Source organism: Antechinus flavipes, chromosome 1 (genome assembly GCF_016432865.1).
Source record: "Antechinus flavipes isolate AdamAnt ecotype Samford, QLD, Australia chromosome 1, AdamAnt_v2, whole genome shotgun sequence".
In the NCBI taxonomy this organism is placed as follows: Eukaryota; Metazoa; Chordata; class Mammalia; order Dasyuromorphia; family Dasyuridae; genus Antechinus; species Antechinus flavipes.
This window is the reverse complement of record NC_067398.1, coordinates 624475806-624499971: the sequence shown is the minus strand read 5'-3', so window position 1 is coordinate 624499971 and position 24166 is coordinate 624475806. Positions and strand designations below refer to the sequence as shown.

Sequence of the window (24166 nt, the reverse complement as noted above, 5' to 3'; positions counted from 1 at the left end):
AGAAAATGAATCTCTCCTCCCCACTCCTTGAGCAATTGTTTTCTAAATAAAAAGAAAGAAAAATAAATCCATCAATACCTAGCCACAAAGATTGGCAAAACAAATTCCCATATTAGCCATACTCAAACATACGTCTTTTTCCACATCCAGTGGATAATTGTGTTGATATCTTTTTAGATCTTGTCTGTCATCTAAGACATTAGCAATATCTCTTAGTTTTTTATGTCATCTGAAAAGCTTATGAGACCTTTATCCAAATCACTAATAAAAAATATTACACAACAGAATAACCCTTTAGGACTTTATTGCCTATATGTTTCTTGTAATTGTATCTTTGAAATATAAATTTCTGGCTCAAAAATACCCAGACTGACCTGTGGGAGAGCTAGAATTCTCTTGGGTCAACAACAAAAGGCTGCAACAGTGTTGTTTCCTTATCCCCTTCCCCCCCAAACATTTTTATAACTCATTGAGACAAACTGGCTGCAAGGTATTTTTCTTCTTTGGACTTCACTTTACTCATATAAAAAATGAATTGCTGAGGGAAAATACTACTTTCTACATAAAATCAGAAGACCTCTGTTTAAATCCCTACTCTGATCCATTCTATTTACCTGAACTTAGAAAGGGTTAATTCCTCTTGTCTGTAAAAAGAAATGATTGGACAAGATGTTTCTTAAACGCACTTCCATTTATAAGTCCCATGGCTAGACAACCCATCCTAAATATAAAACTGAATGGTTAGAAGTCCTTCATGTGTCTCTAGGCTATAATATTACTTTGAATCTCTCAAAAGAAGTAATATTGTTTATAATCACTGAATAAGTAAAGTGTGGAATTTTTTTTTTTCCTTGTTTGACTTTCTCCAAAAATACAACTACAGCATATGTTTCAAGTGGGCCATGTGCTCTGTCTTTCCTCACTCCTCCTCTTCCGGAACCAGTGTTAACAAAATTAAACCTCCTTTGATGTAAGAAAGCATTATTAAGAGAACTTGATTTCAAATTTCTGCTCTCTGCTGTGTGAGCTTGGACAGGTTTTTGGGTCTCGATACCTTTATCTGTAAAATGGAGAATTAAATGAAGGAATAGAACAAGAGGCTCTCTAAAGCCCCTTCTAGCCTTAAATCCTATGGTCTCAGACATTTTCAAAGGATACTGTATAATAATAGTAATCACAAATTTTTTTATTATAACTTTTTATTCACAGAACATGTGCATGGGTAATTTTTCAACATTGTCCCTTGCAATCACTTCTGTTCCAACTTTTCCCTTCCTTCCCTCCACCCCCTAGATGGCAGGCAGTCTCATACATGTTAAACATGTTAAAGTATAACATAAATACAATACATGTGTACATATTTATACAGTTCTCTTGTTGCACAAGAAAGATTGGATTTAGAAAGGGAGAAATAAACTGGGAAGAAAAACAAAAATGCAAGCAGTCCACATCCATTTCCCAGTGTTCTTTCTCTGGGTGTAGCTGGTTCTGTTCATCACTGATCAATTGGAACTGAATTGAATCTTCTCATTGCCGAAGGTAGCCACTTCTATCAGAATTGATTCTCATATAGTATTGTTGTTGAAGTGCATAATGATCTCCTGGTTCTGCTCATTTCACTCAGTATCAGTTCATGTAAGTCTCTCCAAGCCTTTCTGTATTCATCCTGCTGGTCATTTCTTACAGAACAATAATATTCCATAACATAATTTACCCAACCATTCCCCAAGTAGTGGGCATCCATTCAATTTCCAATTTCTAGCCACTACAAAGAGACCTGTCACGAACATTTTTGCACATGTGAGTCCCTTTCCCTTCTTTAAAGTCTCTTTGGGATATAAGCCCAGTAGTAACACTGCTGGATCAAAGGGTATGCACAGTTTGATAACTTTTTGAGCATAATTCCAAATTGCTCTCCAGAATGGTTGGATCCATTCACAATGCCACCTATTTTGTATTAGTGTCCCAGTTTTCCCGCATCCCCTCCAATATTCATTATTATCTTTTCCTGTAAAGTCCAATCTAGCTCCCTGGAGGCCTCAGAATCAGCCAGAGTCAGGATAAGCAAAAGTCCTTGGTCTTTAGGGAAAGAAGTGAAGGAGACAGACAAAACTGCCAGGAGTTTTGCCAAGGATTCCTCCTTGATTCTAGAGTCCAGAATTTCCACACTTTTCTCTTCCTTGTCCTGAGGCCAAGTGAAATTCTCTCCCCTCTCTCACTCCACCCCCTAATCCTTACCTACAGTTCTCTTAACCCCAAGCATTGAGCCAACATTAACTGAGAGAAGAGAAATTCCAAACAAATGCTAAGTGCTCAGCTGTCTGATTCAAGCACATCTTTTAAGAGTTTCAGCCCTTTACATTTTCCTTTCATCTTATCCAATCTGAGAGGTGTGTAGTGATATCTCAGAGTTGTCTTAATTTGCATTTCTCTGATTAATAGGGATTTGGAACACTCTTTCATCATAATCACAAATTAATACATATAGCACTTGAAGATTTACTAATGCTTTATATATGGGATCACATTTGATCTTTACAATAACCCTGTGAGATACTTGCTATTATAATCCCCTTTTTATATATGAGAAGACTGAGACAGGCATAGGTTATGTGACTTGCTGTGAATTATACAGCTTGTAAGTATGTGGGGCAGGATTTGAACTTAGATCTTCTTGACCACATTCCACACTGCTTTGCCAATACTGTCCAATTGTGTACATGTTTTCATAATTATTTTGGAGGTTCTTTCTAGATCTAACATTATGAGCTGAGAGGTTATATTTTTTTGCTGTGCTGAATGAAATTAATTCTTCCTAAATTCCATCAATCTTAAAAGATCATGTCATAGATTGAAAGGCTATGTAGTCCAACTAGGTGGTACAGTAGATAGAGCACTGGGCAGCAAACCAGGAAATCTCATCTTCCTGAGTTCAAATCTAGCATCAGACACTAACTGTAGGATTCTGAGTAAGTCATTTAATTCTGTTTGCCTCAGTTTCCTCATGTTTAAAACAATCTGGAGAAGCAAGTGGCAGACCACTCCATATCTTTACCAAGAAAACCCCAAATGGGGTCACAGACATAATTGAAGCAATTGAACAAGTCCAACCTCCATGTTTCATATGTGAGTAAAAGGGTACCCAGAGATAATAAGCATTATAGAGGTGGGAATATATATATATATATGTAGGCAAACAACAGTTCTTGTTCTCTAGGCGCTGTTGAAGAGCAAGACAAAATGCAAACAACTTGACTAAATAATGTAATCTTAGTATATTCATGACAACTTAGTGGAAAAAGTGCTAGATGTGGAATCCTAGGCCCTGGTTTCAAACCTTGACTCTACTAGTTACCATTTAATAGAACTCATTTAATCTCTAGGCTTTCACATCCTATCCATAAAATAAGAGGTTTGGACTAGAGCAAAGCTGTCAAAGTTTAGGCAAGTTTCAAACAAAATTCTTTAGTATCAGCATGACCTAAACCAGATTAAAATGTACTGGGGAAATGTTTAACAAAATAAATAAAAATACATAGATAATAATATTAATTTGTGGGTTTCTAAATAAATATTTGTCTGGCAGTGATTCTTTTCTATTTAAATTTGATACCAGTGGACTAGCGGACCTCAAAGAGGACATCTATGTCTATGTCTATGATTTAGTTATCTATGCTTAATCTATGATTTAGTTATTTTTTTTTCCCTTCTATAGTCTGCTAGGTAGTATTTTCTATTACCCTTTGACATATCATTAGTCAAAGGAATTTTTGGTCTTCAAAGAGCTTGAAAGATCATTTTAAATAGCCCTCTCTTCCTCTTAAGAAACTGAGATCCAAAGGGATCTTACATGATAAAACATTTATTAATTGCTTACTTTGTGTCAAGCACTAGGCTAGGCACTACAGATATAAATCCAAGAAAACAAAACCATCCATACATTTTAATAGAAGAAAGACAGTAAACGAGGGAAACTTTCAGGGTGGTACAAACATGGAAGCATTGTTTGGAAATGGTGACAAAGAAGGGATCTGGGGACCTGGTTCTGAGTAAGATAAAAGATTGCCTAGCAAAGTATAAGCACTTCTAGGGGCAGAGTCTAAGGTTCTGGGGGAAGGTGGGGACCAGTCTCATGAGCCAGTGAAAGCTGTTTTGTCAGAATGATTTTTCCAGCAACTGTGTATCATAAAGGAACTGAAAGCAGCTACTTCAGACTCTGGGGACAATTCTGAAAACCCTATGGAGATACTGTCTTCCATAGAACTTCTGGATTTAGGCTCCTGGATAGTCCCACGTGGTAAAGAATCTCCCAGATTAGGGAACATTCCCAGCCACAAGAGAACGTTGTAACTGGAATTTAGGAAAGCTGAGAAACAAGAGATTTTATTTTCAAATAGTACTTTAATTTTTTCATGATATGACCCATAGGAAGTACTTGAAGAATACCAGATCTTATAAGTGGTCTGGAACCTAGATTTTGTTAGACCACAGTGTCAGACCATATCTGGTATGTGGTTTTCAAGCTCCAGGAGCCACCTTTGAGGAAGAAAGACATACAGAGGAGGTACCTGGAAATTATACCATGTGAAGATTGGATGAACTGGAAATGGTTACAGAAGAAGCACTTAAGAGTGAGATTTAATAGAGAAAATGATGGAATAATTAAACTTGGTCTCCTTGGTACAAGATGATAAAAGGAGGAGAAAAGAATAGAAGTTGCAAACAGCAAGGTCTCAGTTGGATTTAAAGAATGGTTGTCTAACAAAACTATCCAAAAATGGAATGGGTTCCTGGGTAGGTTAAGTTTCCCCATGTCTGGGCATCTTCAAGGGAACAATGGACGATTATGTAGAAGGGATTCTTATGAAAGTATTGGTTGAATGATGGATCATATAGTAAGAAAACCAACGGAAATTATATGATTATCTCAATAGACGTTGGAAAAGCTTTTGACTAAATACAGCATCCATTCCTGTTTAAAAAACACTAGAGAGCATAGGAGTAAAAGTAGTACTCCTTAAAAGGCAAGCATTATTTTTAATGGGAATAAACTGGAAGCATTTCCAGTAAAATCAGGAATGAAACAAGGATGCTCATTATCATCACTCTTATTCAATATAGTATTAGAAATGTTAGCCTTAGCAATAGGAGAAGGAAAATTATTTGAAAGAATTAGAATAGGTAATGAGGAAGCAAAACTCACATTGATATGATGGTATACTTAGAGAATCAACTACTTTGGTTATTTTTGTTGTTCTTCAGATATTTGTTTCATTTCTATGTGATACATTATGTCCCCAGAAGTATCATACCTTGAAGTGGCAAGGCTGTTTGCCTTAGCATCTAATCCTAGATATGACTATAATAAAATGACTGCACTATTATGATTTGTAGGGCATTTGAACATCAATGGATATGAAATGTAAAATGCTATTATAATTTAAGAGGTTGGGTGATTTAGTGCCATCAGCACTTGCCTCTCTTAGATCTTTTGGGGTTCCTCAAAAGACAAAATATAAATTTTATTATACTTTCCCTTGGACCTCATGGACAGATTTGTTTTCTCCTAATCTACAAGCAATTAATTCAAATAGGCTTCAATGTACTTATTAGGTCAGACAGAGCCTGTCTAATAAGTAAGTTACTACTAGGGTCCAGTTTTAGATGGAATAATCTCCAGTGCAATAAATGGCTCTCTTGTGGCAGGAAAGTGTTAATACACTTCACAGAATGCTTAATTTATACCAGGGAGTCACTTACTTAACTGCTAGGAGCTGGCTCATTATTTTAATTGGATTTTCCAATGTGTTGAGCAAGTCAGCAGATTTGTATTAGCCTCAATTTCAAGAGGAAAAAATGTTTCATTTTTCAGGGGAAATAAGAGCAATGCGAAATGGAGACAGAATATAGGAGAACTGATGCAAGATGACAAAACTAGCAAATATTGCCTCGTTTATATTGCTTTATGCATCTCTGGTTAGCTTGTGAAGAACTAGGACAGCCAATCATATAGAGGTGGTGATACATTATGGATTTTCTTTCCACATATTTTCAGGATTCCTAAAGTCCAAGATCACCTTTAGCTTGTCTCTTGCCCTCGGTCCAAAGGTACAGAAATTCCCTTCATTGAGCAAACCCAACGGGCACAGGGGATGTCTTTCCTTTAAAGAAGGCAGGAACTAAGGAAATTATTAGATCAGCTGCATTCTTCCTTGGATTGTTCCAGCTATGGAAATCCCAGGATTGTTTCTTCTTAGTTTTGGCTCCATTGTGGCTCTTGGCTAAGTTTGTAGAAGCTGGCTTAGTGAAGTCTGCAACTTTTGGCCCTACCCCAGGACTTGATTCCACCTTGTTGCTCTTGCTGCTCACTGGCTTTATCTTCCATGATGCTCTCTTAGGCCTTAACTCCAATCTTTGCTCTGACCTGTGTGACCTACACACACACACACACACACACACACACACACACACACACATATGTGTCACATATATATTTATATGTGTGTATACATATGTATATATACATATATATATATAATATGTATACTCTCTCTAAAAGAAAGAAAACCCTCCAACCTTTCAGTTTTAGCTAAGAGAATAACAGACATTCTTTGAGAAGGTAACAAAAGAAAGTAAAGCTATATAAATACCAACCTCTTCTCCCATGGTAAAAAAACAATTTCAGAACATCCTGTATTTTCTCCTCATTATTCTCCAAGTAATTTACATTATCCAGCATGGTCTTCTTTTCTAGCTAAGGCATAGAATGGTAATACAGAAAAAGAAAACCACCTTCAGAGATATTGATGGCATTTAGTTGTCTCTCTTAAGAGGGATTGCTAAGCCATTAGCAGTTAACCTTTACAGGAAAACTGGAGAGTTACTTTCCTATAGGATAGGAAAAGAGCAGTTTAATAGGCAGTCTAATAGGCAATTGGAAATGGGAGAGTGAAGATCAGCAGAAAGGTTAAGTCTGAACAACTAGATTTGAGAATCATCTCCATAAAAATTATGATTTAATACATAGGCAAATCATTATACAGTATGGGTTTTAAGACTAGAACAACCACCCATCCCCCCCACGCATAAAATAATAGCATGCAACACAAAACCCCTCAAGGTTTTCAGATAGCCTGCTGCATTAAATCCACTTCCATGGAAGCCATAGACCCTTGAGATAATCCCAGAGATAAGTAACTCCCAGATTTCTAATCGCCAAACTATGCTCAGAAAAGGAAGGGAAAAGGCATAAGAAAGCTACAACAAATATATAAAACTAAGTAACAAAGAAGCAAATTTAGTTTAGGTGAAAGAATGAAGTTAATAACAATCAGACCTGTCAGAAAATTCAAGAGCTTCCTCTGAAAGCAGTACATTCCCCTTATCCGAGGTCTTCATGCAGGACTTAGAGCAATATTTGGTTGGCATTTTGGGGAGGGAATTCTTGTTCATATAAATGCTGAACCAGATGGCCTTTCAATTCTGATATGTGATTCTGTGAAAGAAAATTTATTCAGAATTCTGCCATTTTGCAAAGTGGCCCTTTTCTTTGGAGGTGGTATATGTACATATATATATATATATATATATATATACACATAACATACATATATATGCATATGTATATGGAAGGAGAAAGGCTAGCTAGATAGTGCAGTGGACAGAGAGTAGTGCCTTGGAGTCAGGAAGACTAAAATTCAAATTCAGTTTGTGACTTTGGAAGAATCACTTAACCACTGTTTGTCTTATCTTCCTCAGCTATTAAATGGAAATAAGAATGGCTCTTTTATTTCATGGTTCTTGTGAGGATTGATTAAGATAATATTTGTAAAACGCTTAGCACAATTCTTGGCACATAATAAGCAACCTTCCTTTCTCCTTTCCTTCTTGCATATAAATTATATCTTTATCCTTCATATTTAAGGTGGTGGTGTTAATACTATGGTATCAGTTTGTATATATGTGGCCAAAAAGATTGATGGGTGCACTGCATCTTTTCATTCATTGCAATCATTTGGTCCCTTCTATGTACATCTATTCCATAACTACTAGTGGTACTGCCTATTAATTTTTCTTTGTGTCATCACCTACCAGATGTCATGTCCATAAACTTTTAGCTTAGTAAACAAGAGTTAAAAAAACTATTAATTCTTTAACATGAAAGCAAAAAAGATTACAATAAGCCATTCTTATGCATATATTTCTTCAACCCAGAGAAGGAATCTCTTAGAATGAGTATTGCGTCTGGTGTTTCTGTGTATGTGCAGTACTGAGAATAGTGATTTGATTCATCACTTCATTTCACTTTAACAGGTAGTCATTCCTGCATCAATACAACATTAAACTGTGAGGTAGGTATATAATAAATATAAATATATAAAAATAGAGGATATATTGGTTAATAAAAAATAGTACATTCAAGACACTAGGGAAAAGATTAATTCAATCAATGTACATTTTTTCATAACTTGCCATGCACACACAGAAAACTATATTACTGTCAGTTCACGAACTCTTTGCTTGCTCCAGAGTTCAACATTCCATTGATGTTAACACATGAAACCTTAAGAATTAAAAGGACTTTAGAGATCACCTTTATTCCTGGACATAAATGTCCAGGAATCTTTTCTACAATAACTCTCATTTATAGTCCTTTAGCCTTCTGTGATGGAGAATGGGAAACACCCTGCTTCCTGAGGCAAGATGCTTTTCATGGTTGAACAATCTCTATTGATAGAAAATTCTTCCTTAGTTTGAACTCATCTCTGCCTCCTCATTTATCTTTTCTTTGTCTCTCCCCAGCACCAAGCATATTACATGTGTGTAATAGCTATTTGGAAAATATTTATTGAATTAAATTGCAACTTCTACCCATCGATATTCGTTCTGCCTCTTGGAATAACATAGAACATAGTGTGCTGCTGTTAAAAGGCTATGGGGTTTGGGCTCAGAGCACAGGAGTTTGACTACTACCTTTTAATAATACTACCTATTATTACCTTAGTTAAGTTAGTTCCCCTGTCTTAACTTCAAATTCTTCATCTGTAAAATGAGGTCAGATCACAATAGTCCCTTGTAACTGTAAATCTGTGATAACGATTAGCTCCATATTTCCCCTTCTGTATAATAGGCCTTTAAATGTTCAAAATGACCTCTATATTATTATCTTTTATTATTTTCTTTACTAAGACTAATGACTCTCCATATAGGATCATAAGATTTACACATGAGTACTAAGTAGCCAACTTGGGATTCAAACTCGTCCTTGGAATTCTAATTTGGTCTTCTTGCTCTTAGACTTTTCTTTGAGTAATCAGTCCTCCATTAACCTCTATACATGGGTTTCTCCTAACATATTTTAATTTATTAAATGGGCTAACTAGTATTCCAAGGAATTCAAAATACAGTTTTCATTCAAGTCAGTCAAGTAATTCAAACTACTAGAACCATCTGAGCATATGCTGTAACAAAGTATAAGAATGATTAGTGATTTGCTTAGCAGGTACTATGTTTGGATAAGCAAAATAAATCCAATATACTTAAAAATAATGTTAACTTAAATAGATTAAAGATTATTTCTCACTCTTTTAATTTAATTTTCCCTATTTTTACAGAGCAAGGGTAACTTCAGGATCATCCTTGGTGGAATTATTGCAAATCCCACTGGGCAATCCAAATTAGCAAACAAGCTTATTGCTGTACTAGTAATGAAAACATAAATTTTAGAGAAATATGATGGCACTAGAACTTTCCTAATGATAAAAAGTTTATATATTCTATAATTAGGCATTATTTACATTTTGGATGTTTTTTAAAGGAAAAACAAACTGCAAAAATGTTTCTTTTAAATGTATCCAGTGCAAGGCTAATTGGTAGAGATATCTGACATCATGCAGTTTTTGATTCTTAGTAATTTCAGGCTTAGAGATAATATTAATCTATCACAAAAGAACAATAAATTGAAGCAGACTAACTGGAAATGAAGTAATCAACAGAATTTTAGTAGCATGAATGAAAATAATTATTCAATAGATGTGAAAACTGTTATTTAAAAGATCCATTAAGGATAATGCAAACTACTATAGGAATTAAATGCAATTATTGTGTTGCCTTAGCTATGTTGTAATTAGCTATGGAGGCACTTCTATTGCAAGCTCAGGCTTTTCTGGTAGTTCTAGTTTTAATTACCCAAGTTTGCTTTAGGTCAAGAATAGAATTCATTGCGTGTTTTCTCTCTCTCTCTCTCTCTCTCTCTCTCTGTGTGTGTGTGTGTTTCTCTCGCTCTCCACCACGTACCACAAACACATATAACTTTAAATTAAGAAAACTTCAGAATCAAAGGCTGGAAAGCATAGCATCCAACTCCCTCTCACAAAGTCATTCTGTGAGTGTTACAGAATCTTAGACTTGTCAAGAAAACCTGAGTGTAAATTCTGCCTTCTACCTGAGATACTGTATCTCAGTTAAAACTTCTGCCTCCGTTTCCTTTTCTGTAAAGTTGAGATAATCAAGATATCCACCTCCAGGGGAAGCCAAAATGAGAAAATCAAACAAATTAAAATTTGTAAAGCACTTTGCAAACCCTAAAGCACTATGAAAATGCTGGTAGTGGTGCTGATGATGCTGATGGTGATGTTGCTAGGTAGCACAAGTATTATTATTCTTAATTAATAGATACGGATACTGAGGTTCAAAAGCTAAGTGATTTGTCTAGAGTTGTATAGCTACTAATATGTGTCAGAGCAAGGATTAAAATGCAGGTCACTCAACTCTTAAATCCTTTTTCTCACAATGGCCCATCTCTGATCTTGTCAGTATCAATACTCCCCCTACTGGATCAAATTCCAACCTGTTTTTCATTTTCTGTAATTACTCAAGCTATATATCTGATTTCCAGCTAATCAGTCAAACAATAAGCATTTAAGTCCCTCCTATCTGGCTAAAAAGTGAAAAATGAAATAGCTTTTATCCTCAAGGAATTTATACTCCATAGGGCAGGACAATGTGTACATAAAAATATTTACAAACTAATTGCAAGGCAATTATTTTTAGAAGATGCCAAAAATTCCTGTTATTCCTTCTTGAGGTTGGGGAAGAGAGGAGATAAGAAAAAGTTTCATGTAGGAAATAGTTGAGCTTTGAAGAAAGCTGAGGATTCCAAAAGATAGAAGTACAAAGAGTTCATTACAAGCAATATGGAAAAGCTTGTGCAACCATAGAGGTAGAATGTTATACATGGGGAAAATAATAGGAATGATAGGAATGAGCCAAGTACCTGAAGGAGAGTAATGTATAATGAGTCTGGTAAATGGAATTGGAATTAGTTTGTGAAGATTTATTTTTGTATTTGTGTTTGATTTGTTTTTTATTGGTTTGTGTTTGATCTTGGAGGTAATAGGGAACTATTAGAGATTATGGAGTAATAAAGTGATCCAATCAGACCTGATTTAGGAATTTTATTTTGTTAACATTGTGAAGGATGAATTTGGAAAAAAAAGGAGCTTGAAACAGAGATGTCAATTAAGAGCATGTTTGAGTGGCTCAGGTAAGAAATATTAAGTGATGGTGGTTATCTGAGGTACAAAAAAGGAGAAATAGGAGATAGTGATGTGGCAGAATTGGATTTGTAGAATCTGGTAAAGTGGAAAGTCAAGGATGCCTCCGTGGCTGTTAATTGAATGCTGGTGCCCTCAGTTGAAATAGAGAAGTTCAAAAACGGAATAGTTTTGTGAAAAAAATGAAATGATTTTTATTTGGCTAATGTTGAGTTAGAGATGATTTCAGGGACAGGTAGTTCAGTTTACTCCATAGGCAATTAATTGATGGTCTAGGAGGAGAATTTAGGAAAGACACTAGGACTAAATGTATAGATCTGAGAATCATCATTATCAAGATAAGCATTAAAGCTAATGGGTTCTCTAAGGAAGAAAGTATGTGGGGGAAAAAAGAACAAGGACCCTAGACTGACCCTTAGGGTATATTCACAATTATGGGATGCACCTACGGAAAACAATGCAACAAAGGAAACTGAGTTAGAATTTAGAGGAGCTTGTATTTTTGTAATCTCACTTCAATTTTAGGCTCATCAAAATAGGTGATGAATGTAGAGTTCTTAACAAACATGAAAGGATGCATAAATGTCAGCTATTATTATTTATTATCATGTAGTTTTTTTGGTTTTTTTTTTTTTTTAAGCTTTGCTGTGGTCATTCACAAGGAAAAAAATAATGAAGCCATGACAAAGTACATTCTGCTTCTTATTTTCCCCTAAGTATATGAATTTGGGTAACTACACACATGAGTATTCATTCTCAAGACTTTTCATGAACTCAAGATTTTCTCATTCTTGTTCCTTCTCCCCATGTCCCCCAAGTCCAAACCCATTGCTAAGCTTTATTCATGACATCAGAAGATGCCCTAAGATATAATTTTTGTGATCAGTTTGTTTCTGAAAGAATTGTACCTTTATACTTCCAAACATTTGCTCATTTCTATAGTTGGGATTAACTAGAATTTCAGTTTTATCTCTGAGGGAGCTCTTATTATTAATGTGATTTTTAAGTTTGAGGTCATATTAAGATCCCATTATTGGAAGGGATATGTAAGAAGTTGAGTGGTACAGTAGAGAGTTTGGTTCCTGTTTCGGATCCTTTTTAATTGTGCAAGCAAGGACAAATAACGTAATCTCTGTCCACTTCAGTTTTCACATCTGAAAAGTTAAAAAAAAAAAAAAATAGAGAACATAACAGTACCTACCTCCCAGGGTTGTGAGAATCAAATGAGATGATATTTTAAAATGAGATGATAGTAAAGAACTTTGTATTCTTTAAGGCTCTGTATTTTAATTAGCTAGAAGTTAACTATTATTGTTTTTCAGTCTTATCCAATTTTCTGTGATCCTACTTAATGTTTTCTTGGCAAAGATTTTGGACAGTTTACCATTTTCTTCTCTATCTCATTTTACATATGATGACATTGAGGCAGTGAAGTAGCTTGTTACTCAGCTAAGTAGGTCAAGTTTCATAAATACTTTCCCAGTATTGTTGATTGTAGATACTTCATTAAAATTCCTTATTAGCCATGGATTTATACACTATCAGACACATGCTTCCACGAGGTGAATGACAGAAACATGCCATGAACATAGGATCTTTTATATTCATAGCAAGATATAAATACCTAGATAGCCAAAAAAAAAAAAAAAAAAAAAACTAAAATTAAACTGGAAACAAACATGGTATCCATTTATTCTAGTAGCTGATCAATTAATGACATATGAATGTTGTTGTTATTCAGTCATATCCAATCTTTCATGACTTTATTGGAGGTTTGTTGCTTCCTCCTCCAATTCATTTTTAGAGGAGGAAACTGAGACAAAAAGGATTAAGTGACTTGCCCAGGGTCAAACATCTAGTAAGTATCTGAGATTAAACTTGAACTCAGGTCTTCCTGGCTTCAGTCTAGTGCTCTATCCATTGAGTCATCCATATCTGAATGTAATGAAATATTTACAATAAAGAAATGTACCATCTTTTGAGGCACCACATTCCAACTGTTCAGAGTGGAATGGATCTCCTCAAAAAGAGTAGGATTCCCTACTTTTTAAAGATCTTCAGAGGCTAGACAACCACTTGCTGAGGTTTTTTTTTTTTTTTTTTTTTAAATCTTTGGAATTCTTTTTGTGTATTGGTTGGACTAGATGGACTTTGAAGTCTCTAACAAATTTCAAAATCTATTATCCTGTGAAACAATGAATATGAGGAATTTAGAGAAACATGGGAAGCTTTTAAGAAGGGATGTAGCATAAAGAAAGTATCCCAAAAGTCATGGTGCTTATTGATAATCTGATTAAAACTTATATAAGCTTTAATTAAAGCTTTAAAACTGTATCAAAACTTTTGAGACAACCTATACAATGATTGCAATAATTTAAATGATAGCACTAAAAAGCAGTAGAACTAATGGATTACAATGACTAAACAATCCCTTTCCTCAAGGAGTTTATTCGCTAGGAAGTTGAATATATAGTTTGGAGGAGTGATCCAGGAAGAATAGGCAATCTCACAAGCTGTGAATACAGCCAGAAGGCACTAAGTAATCATACCATTTCTAATTGTCTTATTAATATTGATTTGCCTTGATTTTTCCCTGAATAAGAAGTCAAGATTGGCAGGTGGGAGACTAGATATGCATATAGCAACTGGGCAAATGAATGTCGTACTGACAACCCTGGTGCTTCTTAGAGAAGCATGAGATCCAAGAAAAAGGAAAGAATATACATTAATATAAATATGTCTTCAATTATTATCACTGTGTCAACTAACTTTTATTTATTGTATTTAAATGCTAAATGTTTCAAGGACAAATTTTGTATAGAAGAGATGAGGTTAAGGAGAAATGAATATGATGTTTTAAAAAAAGGCAACAAGAAATATTTATAGTCTCTATAGGATCTCACTTTTCCTTTTGGCTTTAATACTTTCATAGTGGAAGATCACCTGATTTAGAATTGGAAAGGGGCATTAAATGTCATATGGTCCAAACTCTTCCTTTTATGGAGAAAGAAATTGAAACCCAAAGAGGTTAGGGAACTTAGACAAAATTACAAAGATAGTAATTATCATTTACCAATTATGTGAAACTGATTCAAGATTCTATCTCTTTCTCAGACTATTTTACTTTTATAGTTTTTTTTTAAACTTGGTTTTCCACCTTTTGTCATCTCTTCAATCCATCAAGCACACTGTTGCAAAAGTTGATCTTCCTACAGCAATACTGTAAATCATATTGCCTTCCTCAAAATCTGGCCTTTATCATCAGTATCAGCAAGCATTTTTAAAAATTTCAATAGTATTTTATGTTTCCAATTACATGTAAAGATAGTTTTCAACATTCGTCTTTTTTCTCTTAATAGTATTTTTCAAAATACAAAGATAGTTTTCAACTTCATCTTTGCAAAACCTTATGTTCCAAATTTTCTTCCCTTTCCTGCCCTCTCCCCCACACTGAGATGGCAAGCAACCTGATATAAGTTAAACATGTGTAAATCATCTAAATATATTTCCATATTTATCATGTGGAGCAAAAAAAAAAAAAAATCAGATCAAAGGGGGAAAAAATCACGAGAAAGGGGAAAAAAAAAACAACAAAAATAGATGAAACTGCTAGGCTTTGATTCACATTCAGTCTCCATAGGTCTCTCTTTGAATGTGGATAGCATTCTTTATCTCAAGTCTATTGGAATTGTCTTAGATCTATGTGTTGCTGAGAGGAATTAAATTGATCGTCATGTAATCTTGCTGTTATTATGTACAGTATTCTCCTGGTTCTGCTCACTGCACTCAGCATCAGTTCATGTGAGTCTTTCCAGGCTCTTCTGAAATCATCCTGCTCATCATTTCCTATACAATAATAATATTCCATTATATTCATATGCTATTATTTATTCAGCCATTCCCCAATTAATAGGCATCTACTCAATTTCCAATTCCTCATACAAATATTATTGTACATGTGGGTTCTTTTCCTTCTTTTATGATCTCTTTGGGATTCAGACCCAGCAGTGACACTGCTGGTTCAAAGGGTATGCAAGGTTTTTACAGCCCTTTGGGCATATTCCAAATTACTCTCTGAAATGACTGGATCATTTCACAGGTATGTGTTAGTGTTCCAATTTCCCCACATCCCCTCCAAGATTTGTCATTATCTTTTCCTGAATCAGCTTAGCCAGTTTGATTTGTCATTATCTCTTCCTGAGTCAGCTTAGCCAATTTGATAGATGTGAGGTGATACATAAGAGTGATTTTAATTTGCATTTCTCTATTTAATTGTGATTTACAGCATTTTTTCATATGACTATAGCAGGCTTTAATTTCTTTATCTGAAAACTGTCTGTTCAAATCCTTTGACCACTTATCAATTGGGGAATGATTTGTATTATTATAAATTTCACTCAGTTCTCTTTATTTTAGAAATGAAGCCTTTAGTGGGCAGTTAGATGGTGCAGTATATAGAGCATTAACTGTGAAGTCAGGAGGTCCTGAGTTCAAATGCAACCTCAGATGTGTAACATTTACTAGCTGTGTGACCTTACCCAAGTCTCTTAGCTCCAGTTGTCTCACCAAAATAATAATAATAATAATAATAATAATAATAAATCTGAGTTCAGAAATGAGGCCTTTATTAGAAACGCTGTACATAAAAATTGTTTCCCAGTTTTTTGTTTCCCTTCTAATTTTGACTGCATTCGATTTGCTTGTGTAAAACCTTTTGAATTTAATATAATCAAGATTATTCATTTTGCTTTTCCCAATGTTCTCTATTTCTTCATTGGTTGTAAATTCTTCCCTTCTCCAAAGATCTGGTAGGCAAACTATTCCTTGCCTTACTGATTTGTTTATAGTATCACCCTTTTTGTCTAAATCATGACCCTATTTTGACCTTATCTTGGTTTAGGGTGTAAGATATGGGTCTCTGCCTAGTTTTAGCCATATTGTTTTCCTGTTTTCCCAGTGATTTTTGTCAGATAATGAGCTCTTATCCCAGAAACTGGGGTTTTGGGGTTTATCAAACAGTAAATTACTGTAGTGATTGACTATTGTGTCTTGTGTACCTAACCTATTCCACTAATCTACCACTCTGTTTCTTAGCTAGTACCATAGGATTTTGATGACCACTGCTTTAGGTCTAGAACAGCTAAGTTACCTTCCTTTGCATTTTTTTCCATTCATTCCCTTGATATTTTTGGCCTTTTGTTCTTCCAGATGAATTTGGTTATTATTTTTCCATCTCTATAAATTTTTTTTGGCAATTTGATTGGTATAACACTGAATGAATAGATTAATTAAGGTAGAATTACCATTTTTATTACATTAGCTTGGTATATCCATGAACAATTGATATTTTCCAGGTTTTTAGATCTGACTTTATTTGTGTAGAAAAAAAGTGTTTTGTAATTTTATTCATAAAATTCCTGGGTTTGTGTTGTTAGGTAGACTCCCAAATATTTTATATTGCCTATAATTATTTTAAATGGAATTTTTCTTTCTATCTCTTGCTGCTGAACTTTGTTGGTAATATATAGAAATGCTGAAATGCTAATGATTTATTTCAGTTTATTTTATATCCTGCAACTTTGCTAAAGTTGTTAATTGTTTCAAGTAGTTTTTTAGAGGATTCTCTAAATAAACCATCATATCATTTGCAAAGATTGATAGTTTTGTTTCTTCATTACCTACTCTAATTCTTTCCATTTATTTTTCCTTTTATTGTTAAAGCTAACATTTCTAGTTACAATATTGAACAATAGTGGTGATAATGAGCATCCTTGTTCACCCCTGATCTTACTGCTAATGCTTCTAATTTGCCTCCATTACATATAATACTTGCTGATGGTTTGAGATATTATTTTAAGGAAAACTGATTTATTCTTATTTAGCAAGCATTTATTAAGTGTTTGCTATGTGCTGGGTACAGTGCTAAGCAATAGACCTACAGAGGAATGCAAAAAGAAAAATGTCCTTGTCCTTGAAGCTTACATTATATGACTCTATATTCCTCCTTCCCTGTACCTTTGCAAATTCTGCCTCTTTTATCTGGAATGCACTCCTTCCTCACCTCTACTTCTGTGAATTCCTTATTTTTTTAATGTTCAACTTCAGCTGTATATTCTACATGAAGCCTGACTTAATTCTTTCCTCTCTACTCCAAATACTAATGTCTTCCTCCCAAAATTGCCTTAGATCTATTTTGTACGTGTGGGTGTGTATTCATTCATTCATTTACTTATTGATTTTTCTCAATAAATCGAAGTGCCTTAAGGGAAGACATTGTTTGACTTGTCCTATCCTCAGTGCTAGCCACAATACCTGGAACAGATGCTTAATAAATTATTGCTGTTTTATTACCTCATATCCAAACTTTATTATTTAACCTTTCTGAAAATGTCTTGTACTTTGCCAACCCCAGATCTTTTCTCATGCTATACCTTTCACCTATCCTCTATCTCTAGTTCTAGAAGTCTTTCCTTTAAGATCCAATTCAAATGTCACCTTCTCCATGTATCTTTCCTGCACTTTTTTCAATGATATTTTCCCTCCTCTGACATCTCTTAGCATTTTATAGATCTTGTCTCCTGTTGCCTTATACTATAGACAATTTTCTATATATACTATCTTACCTATGAGAACAGAAACTCGAGAGAATAGACTGTTTCTTATTCATCCTAGTATTCCTACAGTATATAATATGGAATACCTTCTTTAAATGGTAGGTATTCAATGAATGTTTGACTATTAGGAAGTTTTTTTGTATCTTTCAAACTCTTATGTAATCCTAGCAAGCATCTGACTAAGCTCAGGTTTTCTATTTGCATTTTTTCATCAGACCCAAAGGTTGAGAACCCTTTTGTAAAAAACTGTCATGTTTACTCAGTTTTATGGGGAATGTGTTAATTTTTATGGGCCAATTCCTCCTTCCTGTTGCAGGTATTAAAGCTTGAAGCAATTGACATTATGTGGCCTGGAAAGAGACAAATAAATGTCTCTTGTGTTTGAACCTCAGGATGCTGCAGCTGTTGAAAAGCCTTATTCAAGTTTGGTCCCTCATTAAACTAGAAGGAACTTGGCTAGGGAAGAGTCTATAAAGTAGTAAATAGTAGGTGCTCAGCCCTGCCAGTCAGCTATCTGGAAATTCTAGAGTTTCTCTGAAAGCCAAAACAAGTAGTTAAAAGGCAGTATTCATTAGGGAATTAAATCAAGATGAAAATGAATAGAATCAAAATGTATATTATTAATTTGAATTATCAGTGGAGGATTAATCAGTCAACAAGAATTTATTAGCATAGGCCCTCTGATAGGTGTTAGGGACATGGAGAGAACAATAAATAGTCTCTGCCCTCAGAGTGCATTCTATCAGACAGGACAACATGCACATAATATAAATATAAACAAAATAAATACAAGGTAATTTGAAAAGAAAAGCACTAGCATTTGGAGAAGGAGGTGAATCAAGGATTTATGTAGAAGATAGAACCTGAACTGAGTTTTGAAGGAAATGGAATTTTGAGAGGCAGAGACTGGTAGGAATACTTTCCAAGTATGGAGGAAAGGCAAAGGTTAGGAAGAGGAGGTTTTATTAGAAGGAACATTAAGCTGGGATTCATAATTATAACCCTACTTGTTAGATTTTTAGGTTCTTAGTGAAATATACTTGGCCTATATACAGGACTATTCCTTGAAAATTTTCCCCAGGAATGTGATTTCCAAAGAGAATGAATGAATGAAAAAGATTTATTAAACCTGATACTAAGTGCCAGGTATTCTACAAAACACTGGAAATGCAAAAAACAAAACAAAACAAAAAAACAGCCCCTCCCTTCAAGGAGCTTTCAGTATAATAGGAGAAAACAGCACATAAAAAGAAAGTTAAAAAGAGGTGAGGTACATTTAGGTTGTTGGCAGACAGCATGGTTTAGAAATAATCAGTAAATGATGTAGAAGTCTGGTTCCAGACAATAAAAGGGCCTAGAGGGGGAGTCCAGGTTTCAGTGTGAAGTGGATGAGGAGACCATGATAATAGACTTCACAGTTTGGAAGTGTCTGAAAAGTGAAGAGCCATCCCCTATCTAGATACTATGATTTTCCATATTCCTAAATGGGAATGAAAGATGTGAAGAATGATTATTTTCCCCATTTAGCCATGGTCTAATAACCAGAGGTCTTCTGGGTCTACTCCCTGCTATCTTAGCATAGACTTTGTTGGCTAGAAGCGGGGCCTTCCAATATTAGGCCATATACTAGATGTTTAGTAAAAGTTAAACTGAATTATTCTGTTTCCTTTAAAAATAAATATAGTATGTATGAGTAAGCAGTGTGCTTCACAACCTTGTTAATAGCTCTTAAAATTTATTGCCTCACATTCATAGAATGCAATGTCTAAATGAAGTTTATTTTGCAGTTGCCATAAATTCTAGGAGTTGTCAACATGAGGCAAACCATGAAAATAAAATAGTTGTGGTCTCAACCCATCCTAACTTAGTACTGCTTCTCCCTTCCATTCCCCACAATTTCTTCAAAGTCAGCTCCTTACCTCATCTCTTCCTTTCTTAACCATAATTCCTTTATTTTTCTTTTTTCCTTGAAATGAAGAGAAAAGTTTTCTGCTTTGAGGGATGGGCATAAGAGGTCATTATGAGACCAATCCTGCTTTTTCTTCAAGCAAATGGGATGTTTTTCAACTAGTCTAATTTCCTGAGAACCCTTAGGAAACCAAGAGCCAGACATGATCACTGAAAAGACTGGGTTTTTTGTTTTTGTTTTTGTTTTTTTAATTTCACATTCTTTCCTTTAAAATTTATTCTAACACAGACAACATTCAGAAGTCTGCTGTATCTTCTTCAGGCTTTGTACACACTAAATCATTTTCTTCTTGATTAAAACATTTACTAGAATTTTTCTGTTATCATGGTATACAGCTTTCTTAATAATATGAGAGTTGAGAATTAATTCAACTGTTCCTGAAGGATTTTTCTAAGTTATTGTTTTAAGAAATTAAGTTTACTTCAGAGATTTTTGATTTAGTTCAGTATGCATCCTCCTACTGGCATAGATGTCAAATCCCCTGTGACTCAGGAAATGGTTTTTGAGAGTTGGTAGTAGAAAGTTCATTTTCCTAGGACCAGCCTTGTGCTGTCACTCAAAATTTAGCAAGGGGTGTAGATACAAACATATGTACTTCGTTGTTGTTATTATTCTGTTGTTTTCAGTCATGTTCAACTCTTTGTTATCCCATTTGGGGTTTTCTTGGCAGAGGTTCTGGAGTGATTTAATTTTTCCAGCTCATTTTACAGATGAGGAAACTGAGGCAAACAGGGTTAAATGACTTATCCAAGGTCATATGGATAATAATCGTCTAAGGTCAGATTTGAATTTAGAAGTTGAGTCTTGCTGACTCCAGGGTTGGCACTGTATCCACTGTACCACAATTTGTATAATAATCATGCATATTCTAATGAATTCTGAATTATCATATTGCCAGATTACAATTGAGGCAGCTCCTTTGTGCTTAGCTTTGTGTTAAGAAGAAAAAATAACCCTTGTAAAGTTTTTAAGTATTTCAAAAATCTGTGATTTGCCATTGCAAATATACATAAACACATATCTATATAATCACCTAATGACCAAACATTCAATAGGCCTTGACCTTAAAGAATAAATGTTACCCATACATGAAGACTTTCACACTTTGGGGTTTACACTCACCATCCAGAAGTCATTGTCAATTCTATGCAAACTCCAAAAAAATATATGGAATGCAAGTTTTTATCCTGTAGATCATATGTAATAGGCACTGAGTTATTGAACTAGAAATTGATCTTGGGAAAACTGTTACTTTTTCTTTTTTTTTTTTTTCTTTCTTTAATGTTTATTCATTTAAATACCAACTAGTATTGATCCTCTTTGTCTCCTGCCTTACATATTGGTTAGAGATCCAGTTCATTCTTGTTCCCTCTAAGAAATGTTTCCCACATGTTTCTATGAGTGGCAAATTAACACTTTATCTTTTTTTATTGATACAATTTGAAGGTGATCAGATTTGAATACCAATGCATGTCATCTAAATAGAAGTCAATAACAATTAAGGATCAAGGAGCACTTAAAAATGCCAGTCTATCTGGGAAACAGTAGTTTTGTTATTAAAATCCATTGTTTTTCTGCTGTATTTTTTCAGAAATGCTTAATTTTAATGTAGAAAGTTTGATTTTTTTCCCCCCTCAAATTATGTTCTGTTTTTTCATCTATTTCAGTCCACATAATGTTCTGGTTCAATTCTTATTGACATGGAGTCAAAAAACCCTGAGATAGCATGGCCCCAACAATTTCCAGTGTATACTTGACTAAGCCAGTTCTGTGACATTTGGTGGGTCACCTAACTTCCCTCAAATTCTAGTGCCCTCAGTGTGACATATAGAATTTACTTAGCTATATAATCCTGAGCATCTCTCAGGGCTCAAAGAAGTTTTCTAAGACTGTTTCAGAGAAGCCAGCTTGGAGTAAAAGGGGGAATTTCCTCTATCAGTGAAATCACAAGTATATCCTACCCCTGTTATTATCCAATTTACCTGTCACTCAAAATTTAACAGATTTCCCTGGCGTTGTGGACCATGAGATATGAAGTACTTTGTATACTCCTTCTGCCCCTTTATTTTCCATATAAATCACCTGAGACAGATGATCCCTTTGCCACTAGAGGGAGTAATTATTTTGGCTACTTTTTGGCCTGATCACTATGGGATTTTTCCCCTCTTTTCAATCAGATTCACTTTCCTGTGTAACAAGCTTAAAGTTTTTAGTCTGATATGTATCCTGAAATGTATTTTCATGTAATCAGAAAGAAGGAAAAGTGAATGTCCTAAACCTGAGACTAAAGAATAGTAGAATTAGAAACTTAAAATGTCAGAACATAAGCTGTTAGAGCTGGCTGGGGGGAAAACAACACCTTAGAACACATTGTTAAAACTAGAAGGAACTTTAGAGAATGTGAAAGAACAAAATAGTTTGAGTCTTTGAAGCTCATCGTGGGCTTTCTTTTTGTTTTTACAAAATATGTCATCTGTAATTGATTAATGAACAGTTCCAGCCACAAGTATAGTGGCTGATATGACCATTACTATAATTCTCAAATTGTTTTTTTTTTTAATTAAAGCTTTTTATTTTCAAAATAAATACATGAATAATTTTTGACATTCACCCCTACAAAACCCTGTGTTCTAATTTTTTTTTTCCCTCTCTTCCTCTGTCCCTTCTCCTAGTTGGCAAGTGATCCAGTATATATTGAATGTGTACAATTCCTCTATATATAGTTCCACAACTATAATGCTGCTTAGAAAAGTCAGATCAAAAAGGGAAAAAAATGAAAAAGAAAACAAAATGCAAGCAAACAACAACAAAAAGAGTGAAAATACTATGTTAAAAATCACATATTTTAAAACTAAAATAAACTAATCTGGTACTCTCATTCTTTTCCCCTACAGCTCCAAGGTCTAAGCCATAATGTGATATTCACCTTGGATTCCTTATTGAAAGGAGACTTAAAAGGAGTCAAAGGAGTAAGTGATCAACTATGTATTTTAATTCTCCTTTAAACCTATTCTTTTCTGTTACCTGTTACAGTTGAGGGAAATGGTTCTAATCACTCAAGTTCAAAAATTTGGGGATCATCCTCAATTTTTCTATCACTTACTACCCTACATATAAGATCAGTTACCAGATCTTGTCACTTCTTTCTTTAAAACATCATTTGACGACATTGCTTTCTCTCTACTTAAAGAACTACCACCCTAGTTCAACCTCTTCTTATTTCTTGCCTGTAATTTTGTGTTGGTTTTCTAATTGATCTATGTTCATCAAGTCTCTCCCCACTCCATTCTAGCTTCCTAAAAGTGATTTCCTTAAAATATTGGCCTGTGACAAATCCTTCTCCTTCCCAATATACATCCGGGACTTTCTATTACCTACTGCAAGGATCAAAGATAAAGTTCCTTATTGAGCATCTCAAACCCTTCACAACATGGTCTCCTTCTGACTACTGAGTTCTATTACAGTCTGCTTTTCTCCATATCTCTATGATCTGGGTCTTTGCACTGTTCCCTGGCTTGCAATACTTTCACTTCAGTCTCTTTAGCTCTCAGCTTTCCTGGCTTCCAAGACTTAATTCAGATCCCTAGTTCACAGTTCCTGTATGTTCACCCTTCCTCACTGCAGATTCTTTCCCCAATGCTTGCTTTTCCCTTTTACTTTACCTTACCATCTATGTTGTATGTACCTAGATATTTACATGTTGTTTTCCCCATTAGAATATGAACAACTCCAGGCCAGGACTGTTATTTTTTTTTTCCTTTCTTTGGATCCTTGAGTAGTAGTATTGTATCTGGCACAGATTTATGATTTAACTGTTTGTTAATTGATATTTAAAAGTACACCATTTCAGTTAGATAACTTTTTTAAAAAATTATTTTTGAAGGTAGAACACTGAAAATTAATTATAATATTGTCATTCTGGCTATATACAATTAGTTCACTATTTTATGACTTCAGCCTTAGTTTCTCTACCTATTAAATAGATTTAATGATATTTATTCAACCCTGTCATTCTGATGGGGGGTTGT

At 34.5% G+C, this 24166-nt stretch overlaps 1 protein-coding gene across 8 annotated transcripts in view; it reads left to right on the top strand.

Annotated features, from left to right (window-relative positions):
• The window catches only part of ASAP1 (ArfGAP with SH3 domain, ankyrin repeat and PH domain 1), a 594911-nt gene that overhangs the window by 436917 nt on the left and 133828 nt on the right, over positions 1–24166 (top strand). For all 8 annotated transcript variants that reach the window (XM_051971096.1, XM_051971093.1, XM_051971094.1 and 5 more), the window contains one exon: positions 23033–23107. In XM_051971096.1, coding sequence (XP_051827056.1) covers positions 23033–23107 — 75 coding nt within the window. The remainder of the gene's footprint in view (positions 1–23032; positions 23108–24166) is intronic.